At 41.2% G+C, this 25,730-nt stretch overlaps 1 protein-coding gene across 1 annotated transcript in view; it reads right to left on the reverse strand.

The window, feature by feature from the left end:
- Mkl1 (megakaryoblastic leukemia (translocation) 1) overlaps positions 1-25,730 on the reverse strand; it is a gene marked incomplete in the record, with an annotated part of 172,213 nt that overhangs the window by 27,011 nt on the left and 119,472 nt on the right. The window contains 1 exon segment of the mRNA XM_013511484.1: positions 5,421-5,486. Within this exon segment, the coding sequence (XP_013366938.1) occupies positions 5,421-5,486 (66 nt within the window).

The raw sequence follows: 25,730 nt of genomic DNA on the forward strand, positions 1-25,730 counted from the left end.
CTGGCTGGATTTGAGCCCAGCTTCTGTGGCTCACAGGGGTAGCAATGCATCTTAAATCTTTGTCAGCTGAAAATAAACGAGCAGGAGCTGGGGTGCAGCTCCGCGGCGGAGTGTGTGATTAGCACGTGCAAGGCCTAGTTCAATCCCAAGCACAGAGGGTGCGGGAGGGAGGAAAGGAATTCTTAGCTGCACCAGCGCAATCAGTCCTGAGGCTTCCCAGCACTACATAACCTTTTGTCAAAGACAAGGAAGTACTTGGTGCAGAGACTGCTTTAGTCAGATGATGAGGAGCAGATTTTTCAGCTAATTTGGGGCCCAGTAAAATGACCACTTACATTAGCGATGGGTGCTACGCTGGGTCACAGTCGCTGTATAGACCACTTGGCTAACACTGACAGCTGAAGAATGACAAAGCAATCAAATACAGAATTGGAGGGGTGGGGAGTCAAGATGCAGTAAAGCTTATTAAAAATCCAGAGCTGCAAGGTTCCACCAAGTCTATGAAGCCATGCTTCCCAGGATCAATGTGAGATACACAGGGCGCACGTGCAAAGCTATGCACCACTCAAAACTGGCTGGTTGATCACTTCACTTTCCTGCTTGGCAACATGACTGAGTACCTTGCAAAAGCCAGCGAGTCTGATACACCTCTGGATTGGCACCAACTGGCTGTCCCCATGCCCTCTGGTTTCTACCCACCATTCAGAGGGAAGGGGGATGTACAGCACCAGCTGGGCCCATGGAAACACCATCCAAAACCAAAGGACAAAGGCTGGGGTGTGATTCAGTGGGAGGGTGTCTGCCTAGCATGTGTGAAGGGTTCACTCCCCAGCACTGTAAATAAACAAACAAATAAGAGAAGACAAGCTCACTGAGAAGACCAGTCCCTAGAATCCCTAGAACAAAATAAATTATTTAGTTTTTTCTTCCCCTCCCCTCCAATACTGCAGATTGAACTTAGGGCCTTTTCACTGAGCTACATTTGTAGCCCTTTTTAAAATTCTGAGACAGGGTCTTGCTAAGTCACTACATTACCCAGGCTAGGTTTGAACTTGCAATCCCCCTGCCCTGGCCTTGCAGTGTTGGGACTGCAGGCCTGCGCCACTATGCCCAGAAATAGTTATTTCTTCAGAAGTTTCCAAGGCATCAAAGTTTTCCCACTACTTGTGTGTGGGAAACTAACAGACTGGAGTTAACAGTGTTTTTTCTCAAGGAGCCTGCATGGAACAGGCAGGGAAAGAAGAGACAAATGTGAGGTCACCGGAGATTTGTCCTCATCTGCCTGGGTCAGGAGAATAACCACGCTTTCCTTTCAGAGGACATTCTTCTGCAACAGGTCTCACTGGAAGAACACTCTTCATAACTATTTTCCAGCTTCACCTCACGACCTCATCTCTCTGCATCTTCTTCCTGGACACAGTGACATTCCTGGTTGTCACATGCTCTGGGCTTAAAGACCTGCTCCCTGTCTGTACCATCTTCCTTCTCCCTCAAGCCATGCTGAGCGTCAGGCGGCATTTGAGAAGGTTCAGGTAGTGGGCCTCTGCTATGCAGTGCTCTGTACCTGGTAGGGCTCAAGTGGCATTAAGTTTGAGCCATATGTTTACGTAACGAGAACAAAAGATACTGAGAAATGATCCCGTTTAACAACACAGCAGAAACCAGCTTCACACCTCATAGCTGAAATGCACAAATGTCAAGCAGCAGAGAGAGGTTTGTAGGAATTGGAGGATTCTGGTACCCTAAATGCTCTGGAAAGGCTCCCCCAACTCTGAACAAAATATAGAAACAAGAATGACGCTGAAAGAAGGGCGTCACTGCAGCGTGTGTCCGGCAGACACCGCCTCTAACACGAAAGCCAGTCTTCCGTGGGAACCTGTGTAGGGGATCTACAAAATGAGCCAGGTGAGTTTTTTCTTCCAAGAGTTAGAAAAAAGGCTGGAATGAGAAGAGTCTGATAAAGGTATAAACCAGAAATGATGAGAGAAAATAGAGCCATGACAACGCTGGTCCTTCCCCGGCCTGGGAGCACTGCCTTCCTTCCAGCAATGTGTAAGGAACTTCAACGTAAGGGCTCCTTTCACAAAGTCCTCAGGCCAACACAAGGGAAAGGAAGCCCTTTCAACTAGAAGCCCCCTTTTCAGTCTCCAAATATCAGTAACAATTTGAGGCCCATCTGCAGTTTGCCCCCAGCACTGCTTACAGAGGAGGTGAGTGGAGAGTGAGCAAAGACAGCGGGAGGTAGGGGATGGGAGACTGCCGCCTCTTGCAGCCTCAGTCAGGGACTGCAGGGGTGGGGAAGTGGGCTACTCCGGGCAGTGGCCTGGCACAAACAGCCAGCCTCACCTTCGGGAAGCCCGGCCCCTAACCCGTGTATCATTGGGCACACAGATGGGCAGGGAATTTCACACTAGAACTATTCCTGGACCACAGCACACTTTCTCTCAACCCAAGAGCCTGCCACCTCCTTCCTTCACTAGAACACAAAAAAGCCAGACTGCCTACAGGTGAAAGTGGCTCTCAGTAGGGGGAAGAGGCAGTACACTCACAGAAGCAAGTCACTTCTATTCCTAATAGGAAGGTGATTATTCTCACTTCACAGATACAGAGAATAACACAGAGTACACAACTACAGACAGAACGATTTTAGAACATGCCTGACTACATGGCAGCAATCTTCCAAATTCCACATAGAGAAATCCAGCAGATTTGCAACTGAGGGGTATCTGTTCTGGTCTGTCTGACACACATGCACACACCACACATTTGTGGACAGGGTGTGTGTGTGTGCTGGAGACTGAACCCCGGATCTTCACACTGAGCTAAATCCCCAGTTCTCACCCTCAAATTCTGAGACAGAATCTCACCAAGTCACCCAGACTGGGCTTGAATGTGCAATCCTCCTGCCTCAGCCTCCTAGAGTTCTGGGTTTACAGGTATGTACTACCACACCCAGCTACATATCACTGTTTAAAAGTGGCTGTCTTCATTCATTCATTTAGGACCAGAAACATAAATAAGACACTTGTTTTTTTTTTTTGAGACAGGGTCTCGCTATACATTTCAGGGTGTCCTTGAACTCACTATGTAGCCCAGGCTAGCCTCAAACTCACAGTGATCCTCTCACCTCAGTCTCCTGAGTGCTGGGATTATAAGCGTGCTATCTGGTAAATATTATACTGGCAAATAAGATACATCTGCCGAACAAGAACAACAATAACTAAAGCATCATTTGTTTTAACACTGATACTCCAGGGAATCCTAAGCAAGGAAACTGTAATTGATAAATTCTATTAAACAATGATCTGTAGCAGTGCCTGTTACTGAGTGAAAGACAGGAAGAATAACACAGGGCTTCACCCTCTACATGGCTTTTTAATTCCAAGAAATAACATTATGCCTCAGAATTAATAGTGTGATGCCAGCATCTCATGGGTCAGCATTGCACTGCTCTTGTTCTGTGAATGGACAACTGTGGCTACCCCGATTTTGGCTTTGATGCCTTAAGGGAAGGCAGTATGCCTATTTCTTTAATTTCTACAGTGTGTAAGACACTAAGCACCGTAAGGACAAAGCAGACACTAACTGCACAAGGTCTTTTGTGAAAGGGAGAAGACGAGATGCTGGCTAACTCGCTCCTCTATACGGTGTGCAGAATGACAGGTCTGGAGTGTTTTGCCCCACTTGACCACATTACTGACCCACTGTACAGGCCAGGTGTTACTAAAGGTTAGCAGTGGGGGATCCTTCACTGGAGACATAGCAGACAGCACACTAAACAAACTGCAGAAAACAAAAGATTAACTTGAGATTTGCGCTCCTTTGCTGATGCCTAGGGTAGAAACAGATCTCTGACTGCTTACATGTGTTTAGGTTCTAATTCTTAGAAACTGACCTCTCAGTACCATGATATAAATCAAATCAACCACCTCACTTGCTTACAGGCCTTCAGCAGCTTCCTATTGTACTTACAATCACACCCACCTCTGGGCGGCTGGCAGGCCACGGTTCTTGCCTGTCTTCACCTGCCCGTCTCCCCTCACTCTCTATGCCTCAGTGCTGCTGGCTTCCTTGATGTTCTTTCGACACATGCAGCTCTCGCCTGCACCAGGCCCTCACTCTTTTTCCTTTTCCCTGAGTAGTCGTCAGACTTTCTGACAGCAGCTCCAGCTCACCCTGTAGAGCTCAGCTCCAGTATCTCCTCTCTGGGGAGGCCTTTCTTAGCCATCTCATCCAAAGTGACTCCGTTCGAGCCCTACTACTCAGCACATCTACCAGCTAATTTGTCACAGGCTTTCTGGGCTCTAAAATGATCTTATTTATCTCTTTTTTTGGTCTTTTTGAGACAGGGTCTCGCTATGCAGTTCAGGCTGGCCTTGAGCGCACTTTGTAGCCCAGGCTGGTCTCGAACTCGCAACGATCCTCCTGCCTCAGCCTCCAGAGTGCTGGGATTACAGGTGTGCGCCACCACACCCAGCTTGCATTTTTTATAAGCAATCTCGGCTTCTACATATAAATCTCCAGAAAGCAGGTGACTTACTTGCACTACCCATCAGCACATATTAATACCTTGAGTTAATGTTAGAAAATTCAGGGGCAGCAGAGCAGCAGGCACTGAGTTAAAGTAAAAAACATCAACTCTCCCACAGGGAAGCCAGAAGCTGCTCCACGATATATATATCTTTACTTCATTAGGGTGGATCCAAGTGGTGATGGCATATACACAGAAGAGGGAGAGCCTACGCTCTACCCTCTCTGCTGACAACTCAGAAAGAAATGTCAAAAAGAGCAAACTCATGTTGGTTCCAACTTTCCCTCCATTTATAATGCCATTGGTGTTTAAAGCAGATTTTCTCTCTTCTAGCAGAGTCCAAGGTTTGGTTTCATTTCTCCCCCAAGGCTGCAGCTCTGCCCCTACTGAGCCAGTACTCTGACTCTACTCGGTAATGCTCACTCCAGGCTGCCTTGGGTAACCCAGGCCTTCACTCTAACCGAAAGGGGCTCCCTTAAAATACCTACTCAAAGTAGCTGGGGTAGAGGCCTCTCATTCTAACCACCTAAACATGAAGGCAAAGCATATGCAAGAAGTGGGTTCCTTCTCACAGTACCTCAGCACAAAACATGCACCTCCCGTAAAGGAAAGTTAACAGAGCACAGAAAGCCTCTGAAAGGTGCAACTCACAAAAGGGATGATTCACTGGCACCTTTTCAGCTGAGGCTGTTTGTCTCACTGAATGAGGACAGTTAACTTAACTATTTAGGGGCTGAAGATTCCTGAGGTTGTAAAAGCACACAGGAGAGAACCATGAAAAAAAATCAATCCAGTCACCCTTGTCTAACATGAGATGCTTCCAAGCACACTGGGTCCACACAACCACGCCCTACAGGCAACTCTGTCCACTGCTGAGAGAGGCACTTACGTGGCATGATCCCTTGGCTCACCAGCTCTTCTCGGGTGCGGCGCTGCTGGAGCTTCAACTGCAGCACTGCAGGGCAGCAAAGACAGAGGAGAGACGAAGCATCAGTTGGGTATTCCACCTCAAAAGACACATTTTTACATGCAAAGAAAATCTAAAAACAGAAGGGCGTTGCATGAAAGAAAGAGCCCTTCAACTGCAACTGTGTGTAATTGCAGAAGTGGCCTGATACAGCATGGTTTCCGTATTCTGCTGTGGGCGGCGAGAGGAAGTTGCGAAGGGTCTTGCAGGGTGATAACAATCCACAAAGTTTGAGAGTCTTGCCTCTTGCTCAAAACCTCCTACAACACTAGGTCCTCCTCTAAGACTGAAAAACACCAACTCTGAACTCAAAGAAAATATCATCATGAGGACCAGCACCCAGCAGAAAGAGCTTTCCAAACGCTGTGTGCTTTCTTGGTGAACATTTACACTGTAAGGATGGTGGGTGATGCAGTTACTCTTGGGGACCGGGAAGTACTGGATATTTGTAAAATATTTTCTTTTGTATTTGAAAATTATAGCTATTTTCACCAAGCAATGCATTTCTCTAGACTGTAAGATATTTTACCATTAATACACTTTATTTCCTCTTCTCACGAGGCCCTTTTCTGAGTGAAGCAAGGTGCCTTTTCATACAAACTAGATGACTCAAGCACATCCGGACTAGCAGAGAGTAATGAATGTTTCTCCTACTTCTACTCTAGAAACACTAAACAACGTAACAGGAATTTTTATTGTTAAAAATCAACTTTCCCTATTTCAAACCCAGTGGAACCTGGTGGATATAACAACTGCACACTACGTAGACTGATGATGGCACAGCCACTGTTCAGAGACTACGTGAGAAGTTCGGAAAGGGGTTAAGTGGATCCACAGGCAAAGGGAAGTCCCTTTCATGACAGGTCTCCAACTGCAGGGGCCCTGCAAGTCCTGTCTGAGGGGAACCTGCACCCACTGGGAGTCACAGTGCCCTAATTTAAGCCTTTTCCACAGAGCAATTTTTAGGGAGGTCTCTGAGAATGGGAGACCCATAACAAGGCTCCTGCCTACATCTCCAACGTTTTACTTTTTTTAATTTTTTGGTTTTTTTTCCGGTACCAGGAATCGAACTCACGACCTTGCACTTGCCAGGCAGGCGCTGTGCCGCTGAGCTAAATCCCCAGCCCCGTCTCCAACGTTTTAGTTCAAAGTAGAACTCATCGTTCTCCAAAACGCTTAGCCTGCTTTCCATCTTCTTACCTCTTCAGGTGTCACTCACTGCCTTCCCAAGTACTACTATGCATGTCTTAGCCTGCTTTAACTCCTCCACTTCCCCACTCCTCTTAGCGATTTTACCTCCCATGCTCTCCCATGCTGCAGTGGTAGCTCATGGCCACGTCCTCACTTGGACGGTGCTGCTCCTAAGGCATCCCCATCACAGCTGCCTGATACTCTTCCCCAAGTATGATGAACCTTTTCCCGCCTCTTTTATTCTCTTCACCTGGAAATGCCCACCTTCTTTATCTGGTGACAAGTATTGCTAAGTCCATTTTAGAGAGGAGAGCGAAGCCCAGAGGCATTAAGTAAACATGATTTGAGGCCAAATATTCTGATTCCAGAACCTGAGCTCCTCACTGTGCTTTTCCAACATCTTCTGGAAACTTACTATACTGAGCTAACAGGGCTGACATGTGAATACCTTCGTTCATTCTCTGTCACCAGAGACAGCACAAAAGGGCTGAGGAAATGGCTGTTTCAGACCAGGGTCAAAGGAGTTCAGATGATCGACTTCAGGAAATACATTTAAATTAATTTAGGAATTTGATTTCAGAATAAAACAACAGATCAGCAACAATTATTCTGATAAAATATAAATAGCATTAGGAGTCACTGCATATGTTATGATGTATCAGACTCTGTGTTAAATGACCAATGTGCCTTTAATCTTTTGTAAAGGGGGCGTACAGCTCAGAGGTAGAGCACTTGCCTAGCATGTGTATTGCCCTGGGTTCCAGCTCCAGCACTGGAAGGAAAGAGAAACAAAGCAACAAAAGCCATATGAGGATGGTATAATTATTATCTACATTTTACAGAAGAGGAAACTAAAGAACAGACCTTTAAAATGTTGCCTTGTGTCACATAACTCCAAAGTGCTGGAACTACAATTAACCCTCAGATCTCTGTAACTCCAAAGTATGAGTAGTTTATAGTGTGCAGTACGTCTTTGTAGGAAAGAAAAGGGAAAGCCCAGCATGAGAAAGGAGAAAAGCAATAAAAGGGTAACTATTTGTCATAAAGCCCAGTGTAAGATACACTACTTGAAAATGATTAAATTGAACAAATTAGTTTTATTTCAGGTTATAGGCAAACAAGGCAATTCAATAAGCCTATTTCAAAGAAACAATACGTAATGAAAGCAGTGGCTATTACCCAAGAATAAGTTTGAAGTATCAATCAGTAATCCTCCTAAGTAAATCGTATACGGACAGGGTTACGAGGGCTATTATGCATACTTGCTCGGTGAAAAATTCCTGGCTTCACAAAAATAAGAGACTCTATGAAAGCTAACATGCTTGTTCTTTAATCAATTTCTTTTTTCTTTTTGTTTTGTTTTGTTTTTTTCCAGTACCAGAAACTGAACTCATGACCTTGCTCTTGCCAGGCAGGTGCTGTACCGCTGAGCTAAATCCCCAGCCCTTCTTTAATCAATTTCTGATTCAAGTTTTTCATGGAAAGCACAGTAAAGGTCCATTCAGATATACACATAGCTCTAGTTCAAAGAGGAAAACTCAACTAATAAACCTTTTCAATTTCTAAAACTAAAGGATATTAAAGTTCAGTTACCTGAAAATTCCATCTTTTATCTCCCAGAACTGAATTCTTAACTCCATGCTTATCTAAAATCTGACTAGTTTCCCATTAAAACAGATTTTACTATGTCTCAGTGTTGTCTTAAATACTGCTTCAACCTGACTGCAGGCGCGTACGACGTTCCACAAGCATCTCCAGTTATCTCTGATGATGTTTATATGCAGGGGGAAAGACTGAAGCAGTAAACTCTCACTTATGGCTGTTACCCTATTCACTTTATAATTTCCTTGGCTGTGTACATTTTCACTGATCCTTCTTCTATGACTTTCAATTACAATGAGATAGCATTTCTATGAATTTCCTTCTTCCTTAGTTATCTTTCAATCCCTTTTAATTCTAAGCACTCTCAATAAAATGACTTTATACTTCCAGGCCTTAGGAATTATTTTAGAAAAAATAATTTAATAGCTCATTTTCAGGACATTCTACAGAGCCGTATGTTCTGTGCTCACTGCAGAAGTCACCTCAGTCAGGAGCGTATTTCAGGGACCACAACTTTAATGTTCATCCATTCTCACACACTCACACACACACACAAAATATATACATATGAAAACCAGTTCAACTGATTATTTTCACAGACAATGCAAGTCCAGGAGATTGGAGGGAGTAAGAATTTGACATAATCAATTTGACTGTACATCACTACTTAGATTTCCTCACCATATCCCAAGTCAATAAACACTGAACAAAAATACCTACTTGTGCACAAGCCTGAGTCTTTACACCTTCACTGTTACTGAACTCCACAAATTTCTGTATCATCTGTTTCTAAATGGGTCTGTGTGAGCAGCCTATATACAGATGAACAGATGTCTTTGAAGCTGATGGATGGTGACTCAACTGAGCTGCCTGCCAGAAAAAAATGGGAAGAAGAAGAAAAGAAACAAAAACACACAGTGGGAACCCCCAGGCCAGTGGTGTGAACGCATGGCATGCGTGCCGCAGCAGACTGTTTATATCACTGAAAGCTCTAAAAGGTTTGCCATCACTGCCCCAGGCGCTCCATTCTCCATGAAAATTATGGTTTTCAAAAAAAAAGAAAAAGAAAAAAAAGAAAATTATGGTTTTCTCCTGCCCTGAACACTTTTTCCCTTCTAGCCTTCATACAGCAGCCCCAGAAAAAATAAATCCAACTTAATTCAGCAATGGACACCACTACCCCTAGCTTCAAACTGGAAAATTTACTAGGAAGACAAGAGAAGGCAAAGTTGGGTTTTAACCTTATGGGAAGCTTAGTATGATAATAATTAGAATACTCCTCTTTGCAACAGTGAATTATACCTATTTTATTGGTTTGTTTAATTCTATATGCCTAAAAAAATCACTTAGCAACATCCAAATAGTAAAAACAATCACTCAGAAACAGAGGCAATTCTGAACACTCACTAGTTTCATTCTCAGGATGTGCAACTAAGGAGGTGAAAGGTACCCCCAAAAGAGGCGATTACCCTGGTTCTGCTGCCTGGGTTACTTTCTAGCATCATCACTACTGGAGGGTGTGGGAGTTGAGGTGGGGAGAGTGTTGCCTATTCAATCACCTGATAGGAATCTACTCAACAACCTATGGCCTCTGTTCATATGAAGCTTTCAGTACAGTGGGGAAACAGACATCAATGACAGCAAACAAATATGCACAAGCTGTGATAAATGTTTTAAAGGAGAGAACAAACTATATGAGAGATCAGACACTAGAATCCACAGTAGTTCTTCCTTTAATGTTCTGTGATAACTAACTCTTCCCATTTACCCTTTGCCCATTATACAGTCAACTGTTTTAAGATACTAAAGCTCTTTGAGAAATAAACTTGAAAGGAAGGCCAAGGAATAAATTAAAGCACACAAACTCACTTATTCGCACTGTTACATTTTTATTTGTGTAGCTGCTAGGGTTAGGGAAGCAGTGGGTCTGTGTGTCTTTGCCTCAGATCCATGCTGTATTCAATTCTCCCCTAGCTCTTTAACAAAGCTTCTCTTCGTTAGTATTCATTACAGAAATATGAGGGTCCACTAAATGCCAGACTCTGCTTGTAGCTAGAGATGACAGATACAGCCCCTGCTCTAGTGGTGTTTACAGTTTCAGAAGGAACAAACATCAGAGCAGCACTAAGAAGTATAAAGAATATTTTCAAAGATAACAGATACTGCATCTGAACTAAGCAGGGAAGACCACTCCCATGCCTCCATTCTGCGTTCAAGCACCTTACATACTCTCAAAGTCAAGGCAGACTTTTTTTTTTTTTTTTCCCCCCTCCGGTACCGGGAACCGAACTCACGACCTTGCGCTTGCCAGGCAGGCGCTTTGCCGCTGAGCTAAATCCCCAGCCCCAAGGCAGACTATTAAGGATGTGTATTAAAGACAATATGGTTCTCATTCTCACCAAACTCTTCGGTTTAATGGAAAAAGGGGATTCAGATCATTACAATGCTATCAAAAAGATGCTGATGTTTAAAATAAGTCTATTTGCCAGGGATATAGCTCAGTGGCACAGCCCCCACCAGGCAAGCACAAAGTCTTGAGTTCGATTCCTGATTCCAAAAAAAAAAAAAAAAAAAGAGTCTATCTAATAGACTTCTATTTAAAAAGACATAAGTAAATGTTACTCTGGCTAGCACATAGCCATAAATGGGCTTGCTGTGCTCCTAAAGGTCACTAAAAAGTTCAAGTCTTACCTAGCCTTATGTATGCTACACATGCCTACGTAAATACTGAAAAGAAATGTTAATTTCTTAAAAGCAACAAAATTTAAAATAGTCATGTATCTCTTAGGTTTTATAGCAGTACAACAGACAACACCACCCAAGACTGGAAGTCAGGAAAGAAAACAAGATATGGACACATCTCGACTCCCTAATGCTAAATGAAACAAATCAGACATAGAAAGTTAAATATCACATTGTTTCTCTTATATGAGAAATATGAAGTATAAATAATTTAATGAGCAAAATACAAGAAAGATGATAGGAAACGGAGACAGGCTTTGTGGCAATGGGAGAGGAACCTGAGAATGGGAGGAGCGGGACGGGAGGGGGGAAAGGGGAAGTAAAAAGGGTTTAAGACGTGATCTGTATATAAGCCAATAACCCACAATGAATATACTGTGTCTTACACATCACTGACTTTTTTTTAAAAGCAAAAAGCAAAACAAATCCTTTCTATGCGGAGTTGGGTAAGTGAACAGATAAACTAGTCTTAAAAATATTTTATTCTCATAATCAGTTTGTACTCCAGGTTTTAAGCAGTTTCTTAGTATGATATCCAAAAAGTAATATTCCCCTGGGCTGCCCACTTAGTGCACACTTTCTGCTATAGTTTGAATGTGTCCCCCAAAAGTTGAAATGTTAGAAATTCAAAACTCCAAATCTTTATATTAATGGTACTGCAGTGGGCCCTTCCGATAGTCTTTACAACTGATCATAGGAGATCATGATGCATTACTGGCTCTCTAAGAAGAGGAACGGAGACTGGGGCGAGCACACCTGCTCTGTCTCACCATGTGATGCCCTTAGCCATGCTGCGATGCAGCGAGAAGGCTGCCACCAGATGTTGGTGCCAGACTCTCTGGCTTCCCAGCTTCCAGGGTCAAATAAATTTCCATTCTCTACAAATTGCCCAGGTCTGTAGTATTTTATTAGTGCAAAAGAAAATGAGCTAAGATGTGCCTACAATCTGCCCTGACAAAACCTAAGAAAACAGAGAATAAATGCATTCTTTACTCAGTTCCACTCCCTCTCCTGCTCTCTGTTTCTGAGCTCCTACCCTGTCCTACAGCATCTCAATGAATTGTTTCCCTCTCTGGGCTCCCCAGTCCACATTTTGGATTTTGGATTTTTGGATTAGGGAAGCTGAACAGGTAAAGTCTATGCAAACATTCCAAAATCTAAAACCCGAGACACTTCCAGTCCCAAACATCTCAGGTAAAGACATATTCAACCTGCATGTAATTTTCATATGCTTTCTAAACACAAAGTTTGTCTATCCCTTTGCATGATCTTTTTCTTCTTTCAATTTGGAAAACTGTCTGAATGGGTTAGCACAGTATACATTGCACCCACTATGCATCTCTGGTGTTTAAAATACAACAGCAGCATTTAAAGGTCCACTGTATTCCATTATTAGGCCAATATTCTATTATTGTACAATGAGTGTTCAAAGCTTACTTCTAGAATTCTAAGCTTGCTTTTGAAAATGGGCAAGGCGAGGGTTGAAGAGAGGGTAGGGGAATGGGAAACAAAGCAACAAGTGTATCATGCACAGGTATGCATGCTCTATGATGAATGCGATCATTATGATCATTATGTGTATTTAAAATGTACCAAGAAAATAGGATTGGAGAAAAAAAAATCTAAGCTTTCAATACAGAAGCAGTGGTTCAAAGATGTAAAAGTCTGTTTATCTTTTGCCAGAGAAAGAAAGAGCTGCTGAATTTCAGACCCAGAGAAAGGACAAAAAGAAGAAGTGGGGTGAGACAAAGACAGTACACTGTCTCTGTAATCCTCTGACTTAATATTTAAAACTCATATGGCTAAATGCAACGTGGTATGCTGGACAGGATCTTGGAATAGAAAAAGAACACTGGTGGGAAAATGGATGAAATCCAAAGGAAGTTTGGAGTTTACTCAATAGTAATGTGCCAATGTTAATCTTAATTTTATTTTCTTTTGTTTTGACTTTTTCAGACAGGGTCTCGCTATGTAGTTCAGACTTGCCTTGAATTATATAGCCTAGGCTCACCTCACACTTGCAGCGATCTTCCTGCCTCAGCCTCCTGAGTGCTGGGATTATAGGTGTGCACCATACGCCCAGCCAATCTCTTAGTTTTGACAAATGTACTATTGTTATCTAAGATGCTAACACTAGGGACAACTGGGTGAAGGATATATGGGGATTGTGTACTATCTGCGTAAGTCTACAATAAAGCTGACTGTATAAACAGTTTTGACTGTTCCTTCAGAAAGTTTATGAACCAATTACTAAAATATATCAAAGTTCAGGTTTTTCAAATTGAAATGCTGCCATCTCTTGGACAGAAAGAAATTACTGATTAATCCCTTAAATGATTAATTATGAAGACTAAACAGTACTAGGCCTTTTAAAACACTCAAATTATAAAGCACTCTGTGGCATAGACAAATACAACTAATGATAATGTCATGGTGTAAACATTATAGAAGAACAGCTAATTGTATTTTTTAAAAAGTTACTTCCCAAATCTATGAGATTTCAAATCTGACTGTTTTATTGATATGCTCAATCACTAAGCTATTTCGCAATCCTGTGAATTTCTCTTCCATCTCTGTATACAGTGTATGAGCGTGAGATAAGATTCATTTTTCAAATCATCAGTTTTAGAAATCAGAACTAATACCCCAAATAACAAGTATGCTCTATTTAATCTGACACTGTCAGGGATAAAAGGCAGGGCTCTAGTGGAAGTACCTTCCTGGTTGGTAAACCTGGGCTACTTATTCACCCAGCCTGGTAACTTACAAAGTACAAACTTAAGAAAACCTAGGGTAAGTTATTAAAATATAAAAAATAAAAGATTTCTGTATGTGTAATATTTATAAAATAGTAAAAACATGCATCATTTTAATTTTTACAACAAAACTATGTGGGAAATACTATTCGCATTTTATATTCAAAATACGTGAGATTTGGAGTTTAAATAACTTGTCCAAGGTCACAGAGTAAGAAAAACTGGAACCTTGCCTTGTTTGAATTTAGAGCTGCAGTCCTTATGCACTGTTATATGTTTTGCCTGTCATCCTTCATAAAACACAACAATTATCCATGCTATAAAATGACAGTCTCATCAATACGGTATGCTGGGAAAAAAAACCTCTATATACTAAGTAGGGGAAAATCTAGGAAAATGCAGTGAATTGTATGTGACATGTACATTACATATCAGAACTGTAGAATCTGAGAAGGCTGCTTTATTCAAATTTCAAAGGAAACAGAGACTACCAGGACAGTAGTATCCACATCTAAAGGGCAAGCAAAAGGGCTCCTCCCAGAGACAGGAAGTCTAAAGGATGCAAAGAACTTCACAGGTTTGCTTCCCATTTAGCTCCTAATGAAGGAGTATCTATTCTTAAACACAAAAAGCATTGGCTTCCCACTACAACTTCCTTCCTATATTCTGCCACAGGTTTCTCCCTGGTACTCAAGAGGTTCTTTGATGGTTGGTTAGTTGGTTGGTTGGTTGGTTCATTCATTCATTCAACAAATATGTATCTGTAAACCGATTATATATGTCAGGCACTGTGCTAAATGATAAGCCAGTAACATGGATCTGCCCATGCAAAGCATATGTTCGGGGTCAGAGACAAGAAATATGTAAGTTGTACATCACTGAAGAAAACTATAGTGTGGACTAAGAAAACAGAGAATAACTGAGGGGTAGTGATTTTAGGTAGAGTATACAGAGAAGGTCCTTCGGAGGAGAAAGTAACTCATATACAGAAACCTGTATGTTATGATAAACTGAAAAAGATCAGGAGAAAGAATATTCTAGAAAGCAGAAATAGCAAGTGCAAAGGCACTGAGAAAGGACATGTTTTGGAAGAAAGCTAGCATCTAAGAAATGAGGAATCTATTATATTGAACTCTTACCTTAAGTTGTCACCGGGTTAGATGTACTACTAGTGATTCAATCTCCAGAGCTACTTGAGGTATGTGTTACCTCAATTTTACAGATGAGGGAACAGAGGTTCAAAAGAGGTTGAGTAACTGGTGGGGAGCCAGTGAAAGACAGCAGCAGAGTTCACGCACAGGCTGGCCTGACACCAAAGTCTGTGCGCTTTCTATTATACAACACACTTAATTCCAGAATCAGAGCAAAAATATTAATAGTTACATACACATAGATAAGTGAATTAAACTTTCCCACAGTGTCAAATCTGGGGCTCATCATTTCATTCTAGGTGGCTGCTCATCTTCTAGAGCTTCTTCTCTGACTACAGTAGACAGATCTCAAACTGCCGAGTCTCCTTCCTGAGGTTCTAAGGCAATATTCAAAAAACTCCACCACAGCACCCAGGTGCAGGAGGCCATCGCAGAAGGACTGCTTGACCCAGGAGTTTGAGGCCTGCCTGGGCTACACAGCAAGATTTGTCTCTTAGGAAAAAAAACAAACTCCATCACATAAGCAGTATAGATATAAACTGGAAATGTCTTTAGCACATTTTGGCAGGGCCATCTGAAGGATCTCAGGAAAATTAAAGGCACCCTAGGAACGGCACTTTCCCTGTGGCATTGGTTCTACATGTTTGCCCAGAAAATGTGGGCAGTCTGGAATCGCGACTGCTAATCCCTGCTGTATGACTGTGCTAACATCTGCACCCAACTCTGTGCAGGGCAAGTGACAGGTGAGCAAATTCAAAATTTAGAACAGGGTAGCCCACAGCAAGCTAGGAAAGACAGAAAGTTATTTTCCTTAAAACTGAATTAGAGCACTTCTGCTATCTGTATCTTTATAATATGGACTTGAAAAATATACAGCACTGTAGAATAATCATGACAAGACATGAAATAGGCTTGTACCTCATATAAATTATATAAAACCTTGGAAAGTTAGTTTTTCTTAAAGTATTTCAAGTTCTCCTGATAAGTTTCTCCTATTTCACATGACTTTTTTTCCTGTGACATTTTTAAAATTAACCTTCAGTATTTTCAGTAATTAATGGCATTTTGGCTAAGTGCAGGGGTACATGTCTGTAATCCCAGCTACTTGAGGGGCTGAGGCAGAAGGATCACTGCTCAGCAAGACCCTGTCTCAAAGGAAGAAATAAAAAGGGTTGGGCAAATTGCCTAGTGTCAAGGTCCTAGGTTCAATCCCCAGTACCACAAGAAAAAACAAACCAACAAAACAATACACCATTTCTAGAAGAAGGACTAGAGAACAGAACAGTGATCAAAAAGTAGAAATTTGGGCATATAGCTTGTGTGTGTGTGTGCATACATACATGTATACACACACAAAATCTGAAAGTTCTTTATGGGTATAAAAGATAACTTCTCATCCTTAAATCCTATATGATGTACATTTTAAGCTATTGGAGGACTTAGGTGTAGCTCAGCAGTATAGCATTTGCCTAGCATACACAAGGCTATGGGTTTGATCTTTCATACACAAAAAAAGAAAGTAATTTAGCTACTTGAATTTTTTAAATTAAAGATTTAAAATAAACTTTGGTAAAGGATGCAGCAAAAATTTTCTTTTCTGTAGAAAAATATAGTCCATAAAATTAAACTTCATACAGTGTATAAGAGTGAAAGCTGTAAGACTAGCGGCTGAAATTTCCCCACTTCCCTTGCCCATGATTAGTAAAGGCATCTCAAAAGTAAAGGTATGCATAACTGCAGGGGAGTTCCTGTTGTTATAAGCACTGCAATTTTGTATTTCCTGAAGTTTGTGTGGTCAAATTTGCAAATGAACATTTCAATTTTGCACAAATTTTATGAAATAAACCTGCATTTAGGTTAAAGGAGAACTGAAATCAATGCCTTTTCTGGCCACTTCAAGAATGCTTTTTGTATCTTTCCTACTAGAGAATCTTTTTTTGTATTTGGTTTCTACGACACATACCATGGGTGGAGAGGACAAAAGCTAAAAACAGAATGCAAAGTGATCAAATAATTACCCATTTACCATATACCACAATTTTTTAGCATAATTTTGAATAATGCAGAGAATGCCACACATATCAGTACAATGTATATTTTAAAACTTTAATTGTTTGGCACACCATATCTGAATAATTACCATATTCATCACCTTAAATTTATATCATTCCTCTATGATGAATGCATTCAAAATTTTCTAACTGTTTGGAAGTATCCAATGTATTGTTGTTAGCTATATTTAACCAGAATACTTCTTTTTAAAATGTTCCTGATAGGAGCTTGAACTTTCCTTCTTTCTATATTTTCAGTTATCCTGGTATTAACACCCCTCTCTAAGAAGCCTTACCCTAGTGGTTTCAGAAAAATGAATCAGACTTGTTTGACACACAGTGTAATCCACCTCAAACCAGACCCCTTTCCTTTAGCTCTTTTGCATCTCCTGGGTAAAATGGGCAGAACTACAGCAACAGCTGGGGATCATTAAACCGACAGAAATAGCTTAGGAGACTCCAATGTGTGTGAGTGGGGGGAGGAGAGGCTGAGTATCAGATTAAAAAAATCAAAAGGGCAACAGGAAAGTGTATGTGTGGGAGAGTGAAGACTAACAAGTGCATCACACCTAAATTTCCTTCATGTAGCTAACAGAGTGCACCAAGCAAATGAAGAGCCAGGGGACTGCAGCCTCACATGTGAATCTGAATGAAGACAGGCTGGACTGGGAGAGGAAAGCAGTCGTGGGACCTCCAAGGCTAACTAACCCCAGGTCATCCAGTCTGGAGGAAACAAAGAGCTGAGTCAGTTATAGGGAGGTACTGACAGTAAAACACCAGCTCCACTCGGGCATTGGTGCAAGGGTTGTGAGAATATATGCCAATCCCTAAGAGGACTCAGAAACCAGCCCAGGCCCAGGGCAGCCATTCAGTGAGAAAGACCAAATGCTACATGAAATGCAGGCACTGAGGCTATTCTTGCCAGAGCACAGCCACACCTCCCCAGTGCTAGCAGACCTGGCAGGTCTTGGAAGGTCGGGACAGGAATGTGCCATCTGCCTGGCCCACTCCCGAGTATGGTCAGCACATACCTGAATGCCCTAGAGGAGCTTTAGTCAGATCACCCCAAAGGAGTGGGCCTGGTATCCTGACCTATGCCTTTAAGTCCGATCAGTCCCTAGGAGCCTGGGGGACCTTCTTCAGCCTCACATTTGCTAGGTTGTCTATTCAGGATCAGCAAGGCCTCTCCTACCATGGCATTTCTTTATAACTAATCTTACAGGACTACAGTTTCAGATGTTTCCCCAACGTGACCAGGAAACAATTCGATTGCAGATATCATGACTGCAGTTCTCTTTGGCAAGAGTTTTGTAACTGTGAGATTGCATGAACTTCAGTTGAACATCTTATTCAATCAAACTAGGGATTTACAGGAGAAGGTTCCAGGCTGGTGAGTGGTCTCAACAAAAGGTAACCACTACACTCCCTCTTCTAGAATAGCTCACGTCTCTTCTAGCCACAAATCTGGCAGGGAACATGTCCATGCGTATTTCCAAACTACCTCAGTTTTGTCTGAAAACTATACTCGAAATTGGTTTCGTATGAGCCCAAATACCTCCTAAGAATTGGCTTATTTTGTGTATTTGAAGTTAGTGTTTAAGAAAGGTAGAGAACATAAAAATAAATCCGTTAGACCTGAGATTAAATATTTCGGCTTATGTATCACATTTTAAGGTTGAGTAACCCCAAAGGACATATGTTAACCAAAGTATTATGACTATAATCACTTCTCAGTGTGTGCAGCCTAGGTGGGTATAACTGTATCACTGTATCTCTCATCAACCTTTAACAGAGCGTAATCTTTACCTAAATTTTAAAAATTGATGTCATGAATATTTATAATTAATCACTTCTTGTGTGCATGCCTTGGTACCAAGACAGAACTGAGTAGGAAAATAATTCTGTATTTATACAATATTTTACAAAGCCGCTTTCACATGCATGACCTCATCTGACCCTCTGAATTAGGATGCTGATGTTATACCCAGGGTATAATGAGGGAAACTAGTTTGCTAAGCTTAAAGCAAGTTAGTCAAGCTCACTAGTGGCAAGATCAAACCAAAAACTTCAGAGTTTGCCTATCTTCTTAGTGCTAGGACACTAACTGCCCACCACAAAAAGATTCTGCCCTTAAGGAATTAACCTCTGACACCTAATGCTTTGGTTAGTGCTTCTCAGATCTAACAATAAGAACCTGGTCCAATATCATATTCTGAATCAAATGCAAAATAATTACAGAAAAGATTATTCATTAATATCACTCAAAGTCAGCAGATGTAAGTTTTTTCTGAAGGTTAGAATTATTAATGAGACTGAACTGAACTGAACTACGGCATGTACTCAAAATCTGTTACTTTCAGATAAACGTGTTTTGCTTATGGACACGATACTGCCCTCTAATGCCAGGGAGCACAGCAGTCATCAGTAATCTCAACGATCTACTGTAACAGTCAACACACACCACCCACCTCTCACATATGGAAAGACTTTGCTATGAGCTGGGTATGGTAGCACACATTCCTGTAATCCCTGCTACTTGGGAGACTGAGGTAGGAGGATCTCAAACTTAAGGCCAAGTTGGGCACTTAGACTCTGGCTCAAAATAAAAATTTCAAGAAGAGCTAGGCATGGTGATGCAAGCCTGTCAAGCTAGCACTCTGGGAGGTGGGACAGGAGGACCACAAGTTTTAACCCAGCCTACGCAACTCAGAGACTTAGTGAGACCTGGTTCAACCTGCAGTGTGTGTGTGTGTGTGTGTGTGAGCACATGTGTGAGCATGTGCAAAGCCTTGGATGTAAACCCCAGCACTGGGGCTTAGGAGAGTGGGATGACTTTGCCACACATTTTGAAGGGCAAGATTGAAGAGGCTGAATTTATTTGGCACATACATAAACAGAATATATAAAAACTATATAAGCCCTTCAAGAAATTTATATCGTGAAGAAAATAAGAAATGTAAAACAAATCACTGTAATCAGAATGTCCTAAGTACTTTAAGAGTTTGCAGATAATAAATTAGTAAAGCACAAAACAATTAGGTAAACTTCAGGGGGACAGCAGTATATCACCACTTTGGAGCACTTGATAAAGTGAGATAAGCAGCATGGGCCAAGGTCTGAGATGGGAAATAGTATAAGGTTAAGAACATAGCCAACCCTCTCCAATTTAGCTGGAGCATTAAGTTGATGAAGAGAAGTAATAGAAGGAAGGTTGGCTAAGTTCAGACTGTGAAGGATTTACAACTGTGCTATCCAATAAGGCATTAGCCACATTAAAATCAAATAAAATTTAAAATTCCACTTCTTAGTTACGTTAGCAATATTTCAAGCCTCAATAGCCACGTCTGGCTAGTGGCTACCATACAGGACAGAAAGACACAGTACTGGGCAGGGCTGTAGCAGAAAGTACAGACATTCTTGGTTTAACAACCGAGTTCCGTTCCTGTGACTAGGTCGTTAAATGAACTGGTCATTAAATGAGGAATTGGATATAGTATGTACAATACTCAGAACAAGGAAATGGGCAAAGGAAAACTCTGATTTTGCTTTTATTTGCATAACTCTTATATGCAGTAAGACAATTTGGTAATGTGTGACAGAACACAAAACTACACTACTATACTATATAGAACAATCAGCAAACAAGGTATACCATACAAAAAAAGACAGTGAGGTGCTATAAACAAGGACAGAACTGTACCCAAAAAAGATGGGTCTGAGGTCTGAACAGTCATTAAATATAACCTATTTAGGTTGTGAAACAAGGAATACTTACATTATAAAATACATAATATAAAAACACAAAATATCAATCTTTTAAGACTGCTCACTTCTCCTTAAAAAAAAAAATGCAGATCTTAACCTTGCCAAAGTCATTAACAAAGAAAATTCTAAAATAAAACTTAGAAAGAAAAAGACTGTTATTAGGAATGCATCTATAATAATAAAACAAGATTAATAAGAAGATTTTTCAATGGGTATCTTTGGGTACTTCAGGAAAGAACCATCTCTATCTAGCCCTCAAACACCTGCTTCAGTCCCAAAGTAGTAAGACACTCTTTATACACTTACCCTCTAACAGACAATCCATTTCCTTTGTGTAGCTTACAAAATTACAGTGGTTTTTAAATTTTATTTATTTACTAACTGGGTAGGTGGCACATGACTGTAATTCCAGCACTTGGGAGGCTGAGGCAGGAGGATTGCTGTGAGTTTAAGGCCAGCCTGGGCTACCCAAAGTCAGCCTGAACTACAAAGCAAGAATCTCAAAATAACAAATTTTTTCTATTTATTTATAAAATACATCACTTGAGCCCTCTCAGATTCAATAAATCTACAGAATTCTAAAAACAAGGTTCTAATCACATTATGAACCTGTACAGTTGATAGCTTAGGGTAACCTTCTGATCCTACTTACAGGAAGTCTGTAACTCTATTCCTATTGATTTCTGCATTTAATGCAAAAATATTTTCCTTATAAGCAGACTGGGAAAGTGAAATATTACAACTCTGGATTATAAAAAGTCAAAAGCAGCAGCCCAAAGACTTTAAGTCCTGAGCCATCCTCATACTGTGTTCCCTCTGCCTCTCCAATAATATTCCTCTCATGCGGCCACAGCGTTTCTTTCACATTAGTTCACAACACTTCTAGATAGTTAAAGAAAAGCAGCTATCTCTCAGTCAGTGTTCAAACTATTCTCTTTGCACACCAGGCACTGGTGATCATCCCTGCAGCAGATCAGTCATTGCAGACTTCACATGCACAAGCCCTCCTGTCATATATTAGCAATGTCCCAAAGTGATCTCAAACGCTTAGAAGAAATGTCTAGTGTGTAGAAAGGAGCACTTATGCAGGCAGTATTGAGAATATATATATAAATCACGGTAGCACATAATAAGGGTTTCCAGGCTAAGAAAAGAAATACTGGTAATTCTCTTCCATTCTCCTTGGTTAAAGTCCTTACCCTCACTGTTCTTTTTTAAGACCCTAGAAATCTTCTAGAAGAATTTTCATTGATTTTAAAACCAAATTTTTTCAGCAGAACTCAAATGTGTCAATTCCACTCCCAAAATATATTTTTTTCAGCAGCTTCAGAATACCAAAGAAAGCTGTTCACAAGGGAAAACTCCTTTAAGGCTGACAAGGCCAGTGCAAACTGTTTACCCATACCAAAACTAAGATGCAGAACAAGTTAAATGCCTCCCAGGTGTTATTTTATTTTAAAGTATGATGGCTTAGCATCATGAGTATCTACTCACTTTCAATATTTAAGAGACAGAAGAAACTGGTTATCATCAATAGTTCTCTATATGTTTCTATAGCAGTCACACCGAAGTATGTTTTATTGATCAAACACAGCATGTAAGCCACATGAAAAGGAAGACTCCCGCCTTACTAAGAAAGCTTTTTCTTCCCTTCTTCCACAACCTAGGCTTGGCTAAATGACCTCTGCATGGGGAAAGGAAAGGAAAAAGTGAAACGTTATAATCACTGTCCCATCAGGTCCTGAATGTACCCTACAGTTCCAGGACCAGGTATGGGTTAGGTGTTCAACAAGCTTAATACAAACTCTGAGAATGTACCATCTGAAGTTCAAGCTTCAATAGCTACAGAGAAACAAGACGGGAATAAAAACAGCAAGTGCAGGAAGAAAGAAAAGCATGCAGATCCCAAAGGGATCAGTACTCTAACCTTCCCGCAAACTGTGATAAGGGGCCAGGCACACTGCTGAGCAGCTGTCCTTCCCCGGCTTCAGGACAATCCAGGAGAGTGGCAGAATCCTGCAGGAGGGCTGATGAATCTTGGTCTTATCCTCCAGCATGCTGGAGATGTGAGACTCCAGAGACCAGTGTTGCAAGAAGCCAGTATTCCTTCCCTCACTGCTTAGAGAGGCCATTTCTTATTTGCTGAAGACTGGTTAGTATTGCTCTTTCGGTTAAAAAGGGCACTTCATTTCTGCATGCAAAGGGCTGCAAGAACAGCTAGATCCCAGGTTGACTTAGGGAGTAGGGCATTAAAGAGCAGTGACAGCAGAAGGTCAGAATCGCTAAGTCTCCTGGCAAAACATTTCTTCCTGTCAGCACTGGGCCTTGACACAGACACCTCTCTCCTCTCCTCAAGTGCCAAAAAGCAGGACCAGGGTGATTTCAATGGGTAGGGCTGGAAGAGCAGAGGGTTTCCTCAGAGAAAATGCTCATAGCAACCAACCAACCTCATTCACCCAAAATAGTAAACAGTTGGTTTCTCTGCTCAGAACCACAAGCTTCTGCCAGACAAGCAGTAAGTATCACATGCCAGGTTCCCTCTTCTCCCCTCTGCCTCCCTCCCTTCTTGTGTGAAGCCTGCACCAAAGTGGAACAAGGAGCAAAAACACAGTGTTTTACTTTACTTGACATGTCTATGTTTATAAACAGAAGATACCAAAAATAGAGGGTGGAAAGGGAGCACAAGAAGAAATGACTTTCTAAAAAGCCGTATCAAAGCACTGAGGTGGGCGCCATACACGTAACAGTTAAGTGGCCAATGTGCTCAGTGAAGGAAATGAATGAGCACCTAACAATCCGCAACCACTTTATCGATGACATCTCTAGAAAAAAAAACAGCTCAGTACATATTTGACTTTTTCGTTTCAAAAAGGCTTGAAAGATGCTGGCCGGAGTCAGAAACAGTACACTGGGACAGCTGTGGCAGCCCATGAACAATTTGAGATTCACACCCTTACACTGTCAACCTTAACTTCACCACTTGATTTTACTCCTTAGACATGAGAGTTCCATCATTCAAATCAATGGGTCAGCAATGAGGACAGCTATACCAGGAGACACAAATGGAAAACATACCCAGCAGCCACCAGCACACCCACTGTCATATCTACCCAAGAGAAGAGACTGGATAATAGAGCTGGAAGAACAGCTGCCGCCAGATATGCCTCCATATTCTCCTCCCAATAAGGCTCCTCAGCACCCAAAACCTGAGCCAGGTGTGCAGTGTAGATCCATGGAAATGGAGACGTTTATGCTGAGCAATTTGTTCCAGTGGAAAATAATGTTTAAGAATCAAATGTGTCACTAACATCTTCTCAGGACCAGTCAGGGTGTCTGACAGTGGAGTTAGTCTCCCCACCCCGCTTACATTGCTATGTATATGTAAAGTGAAAAAGAAAAAAAAAAATACCAAAGAAAAAAAACCTTACATCCAAAAGCCCTTAATTAAAGCAACACCTTAAAAAAAATAAAAATAAAAAAAAATAAAGCAACACCTTCTTCAAACAAGAACATGTAGAGACAATTAACTGGCTAGTGTTAGAATACAAATATTACCTCTAAATAATCTGGTGCCAAGGATGAGAACAACTAGAACTCTCAAGACATTATGGGGATGGAGGGTGTGCAACAAAAAATGATAGTGCTCCTCTGGGAACCAGTCTGCAAATTTTTTATAAATCTAAACTTAACTATATAAGTCAGTGATCCTATTCCTGAGTATTTACCCAGCAAAAATAAAAACATATATCCACATAAAAGCCATAACTGAATATTCAAAGCAGCTATATTTATAATTGCTCAAAACTGGAAACAAACTAAATGTCCTTTGACTTGTGAATGGAATTTTCTAAAAGGGTTGTATCTGTATATCAATACATGGAAATACTACTTCAGCAATTAAAAAACATCCACACTACTGTTACAGACAGTAACACTGATAAGTCTCAAAAGCATTATGCTAAGTAAAATAAGCCAGGTACAAAAAGCTACTGTAGGATGGCAGTATACGAGGGTTAGGAAAAGGTAAAACTACAAAAACAGAAATCAGAGCAGTGGCTGCCAAGGGTTGGAGGAGTGGGAAAGGGTACTACCCCCAAAGAAGCATGTGGCACGTTTTGGGGTGATGGGAATATTCTATGTACCTTAACTGTGGTGGTACCTTACCTTTTATCAAAACCTACTGAATTTCACTCTTATAAAAAAGATGACCATTGCTGCATATGTGACTTCAATTTTTAAAAAAAAAAACTACAGAGCTGGGTGTGGTGGCACATACCTGTAATCCCAGCACCTGAGAGGTTGAGGCAGGAGGACTGCCACAAATTCAAGGCCAGTCTGGATTACAATAGTGAGTTTGAGGCCATCCTGGACCACACAGCGAGACCCTGTCTCAAACCACCCCCCAAAAAACCAACTACAAAATCTTGCGCATCAAAATGGTAGAGTAGTTAAGATTACAGGCTCTTGTACCACAGTGATATATGCACACCCATGTTTATAGGGGCACAGTTTATAATAGCCAAATCTTGGAAACAGCTCAAATGCCCATCCACTGCTGAATGGATAAAGAAGATGTGGGTTTTTTTATACAATGGAGTACTACTCTGCCATAAAGAAAGATAAACCTGAGACATTTCTAGGAAAATGGATGCACCTTGAGACCATACTCTTAAGTGAAATAAATCAGACACACATGTGAATACCACATTGTTTCCCTAGCATGAGAAACCAAAAGTGTAAATAAGGACCAAAATGCGTAATAAGTATTGTAAAATAGGAAGAAAACGTTCAAATGGGGAGCAGAACAAGGATAAGGGGAGAGGGAAAGGAAAGAAGGGAAAAGTAAAAAAAAAATGAGAAAAGGAATAAAAGGAAACAAAGCTTTTGTAAATGGGGAGGGAAGGAAGGGTTGAAGGGAGGGTAGAGGAATGAGAAAAATAAACAGTTACATCATGTACAGGTACAAATTCTCTA

Source organism: Chinchilla lanigera, unplaced genomic scaffold, assembly GCF_000276665.1.
Source record: "Chinchilla lanigera isolate Chin_1 unplaced genomic scaffold, ChiLan1.0 scaffold00012, whole genome shotgun sequence".
NCBI classification, from domain to species: Eukaryota; Metazoa; Chordata; class Mammalia; order Rodentia; family Chinchillidae; genus Chinchilla; species Chinchilla lanigera.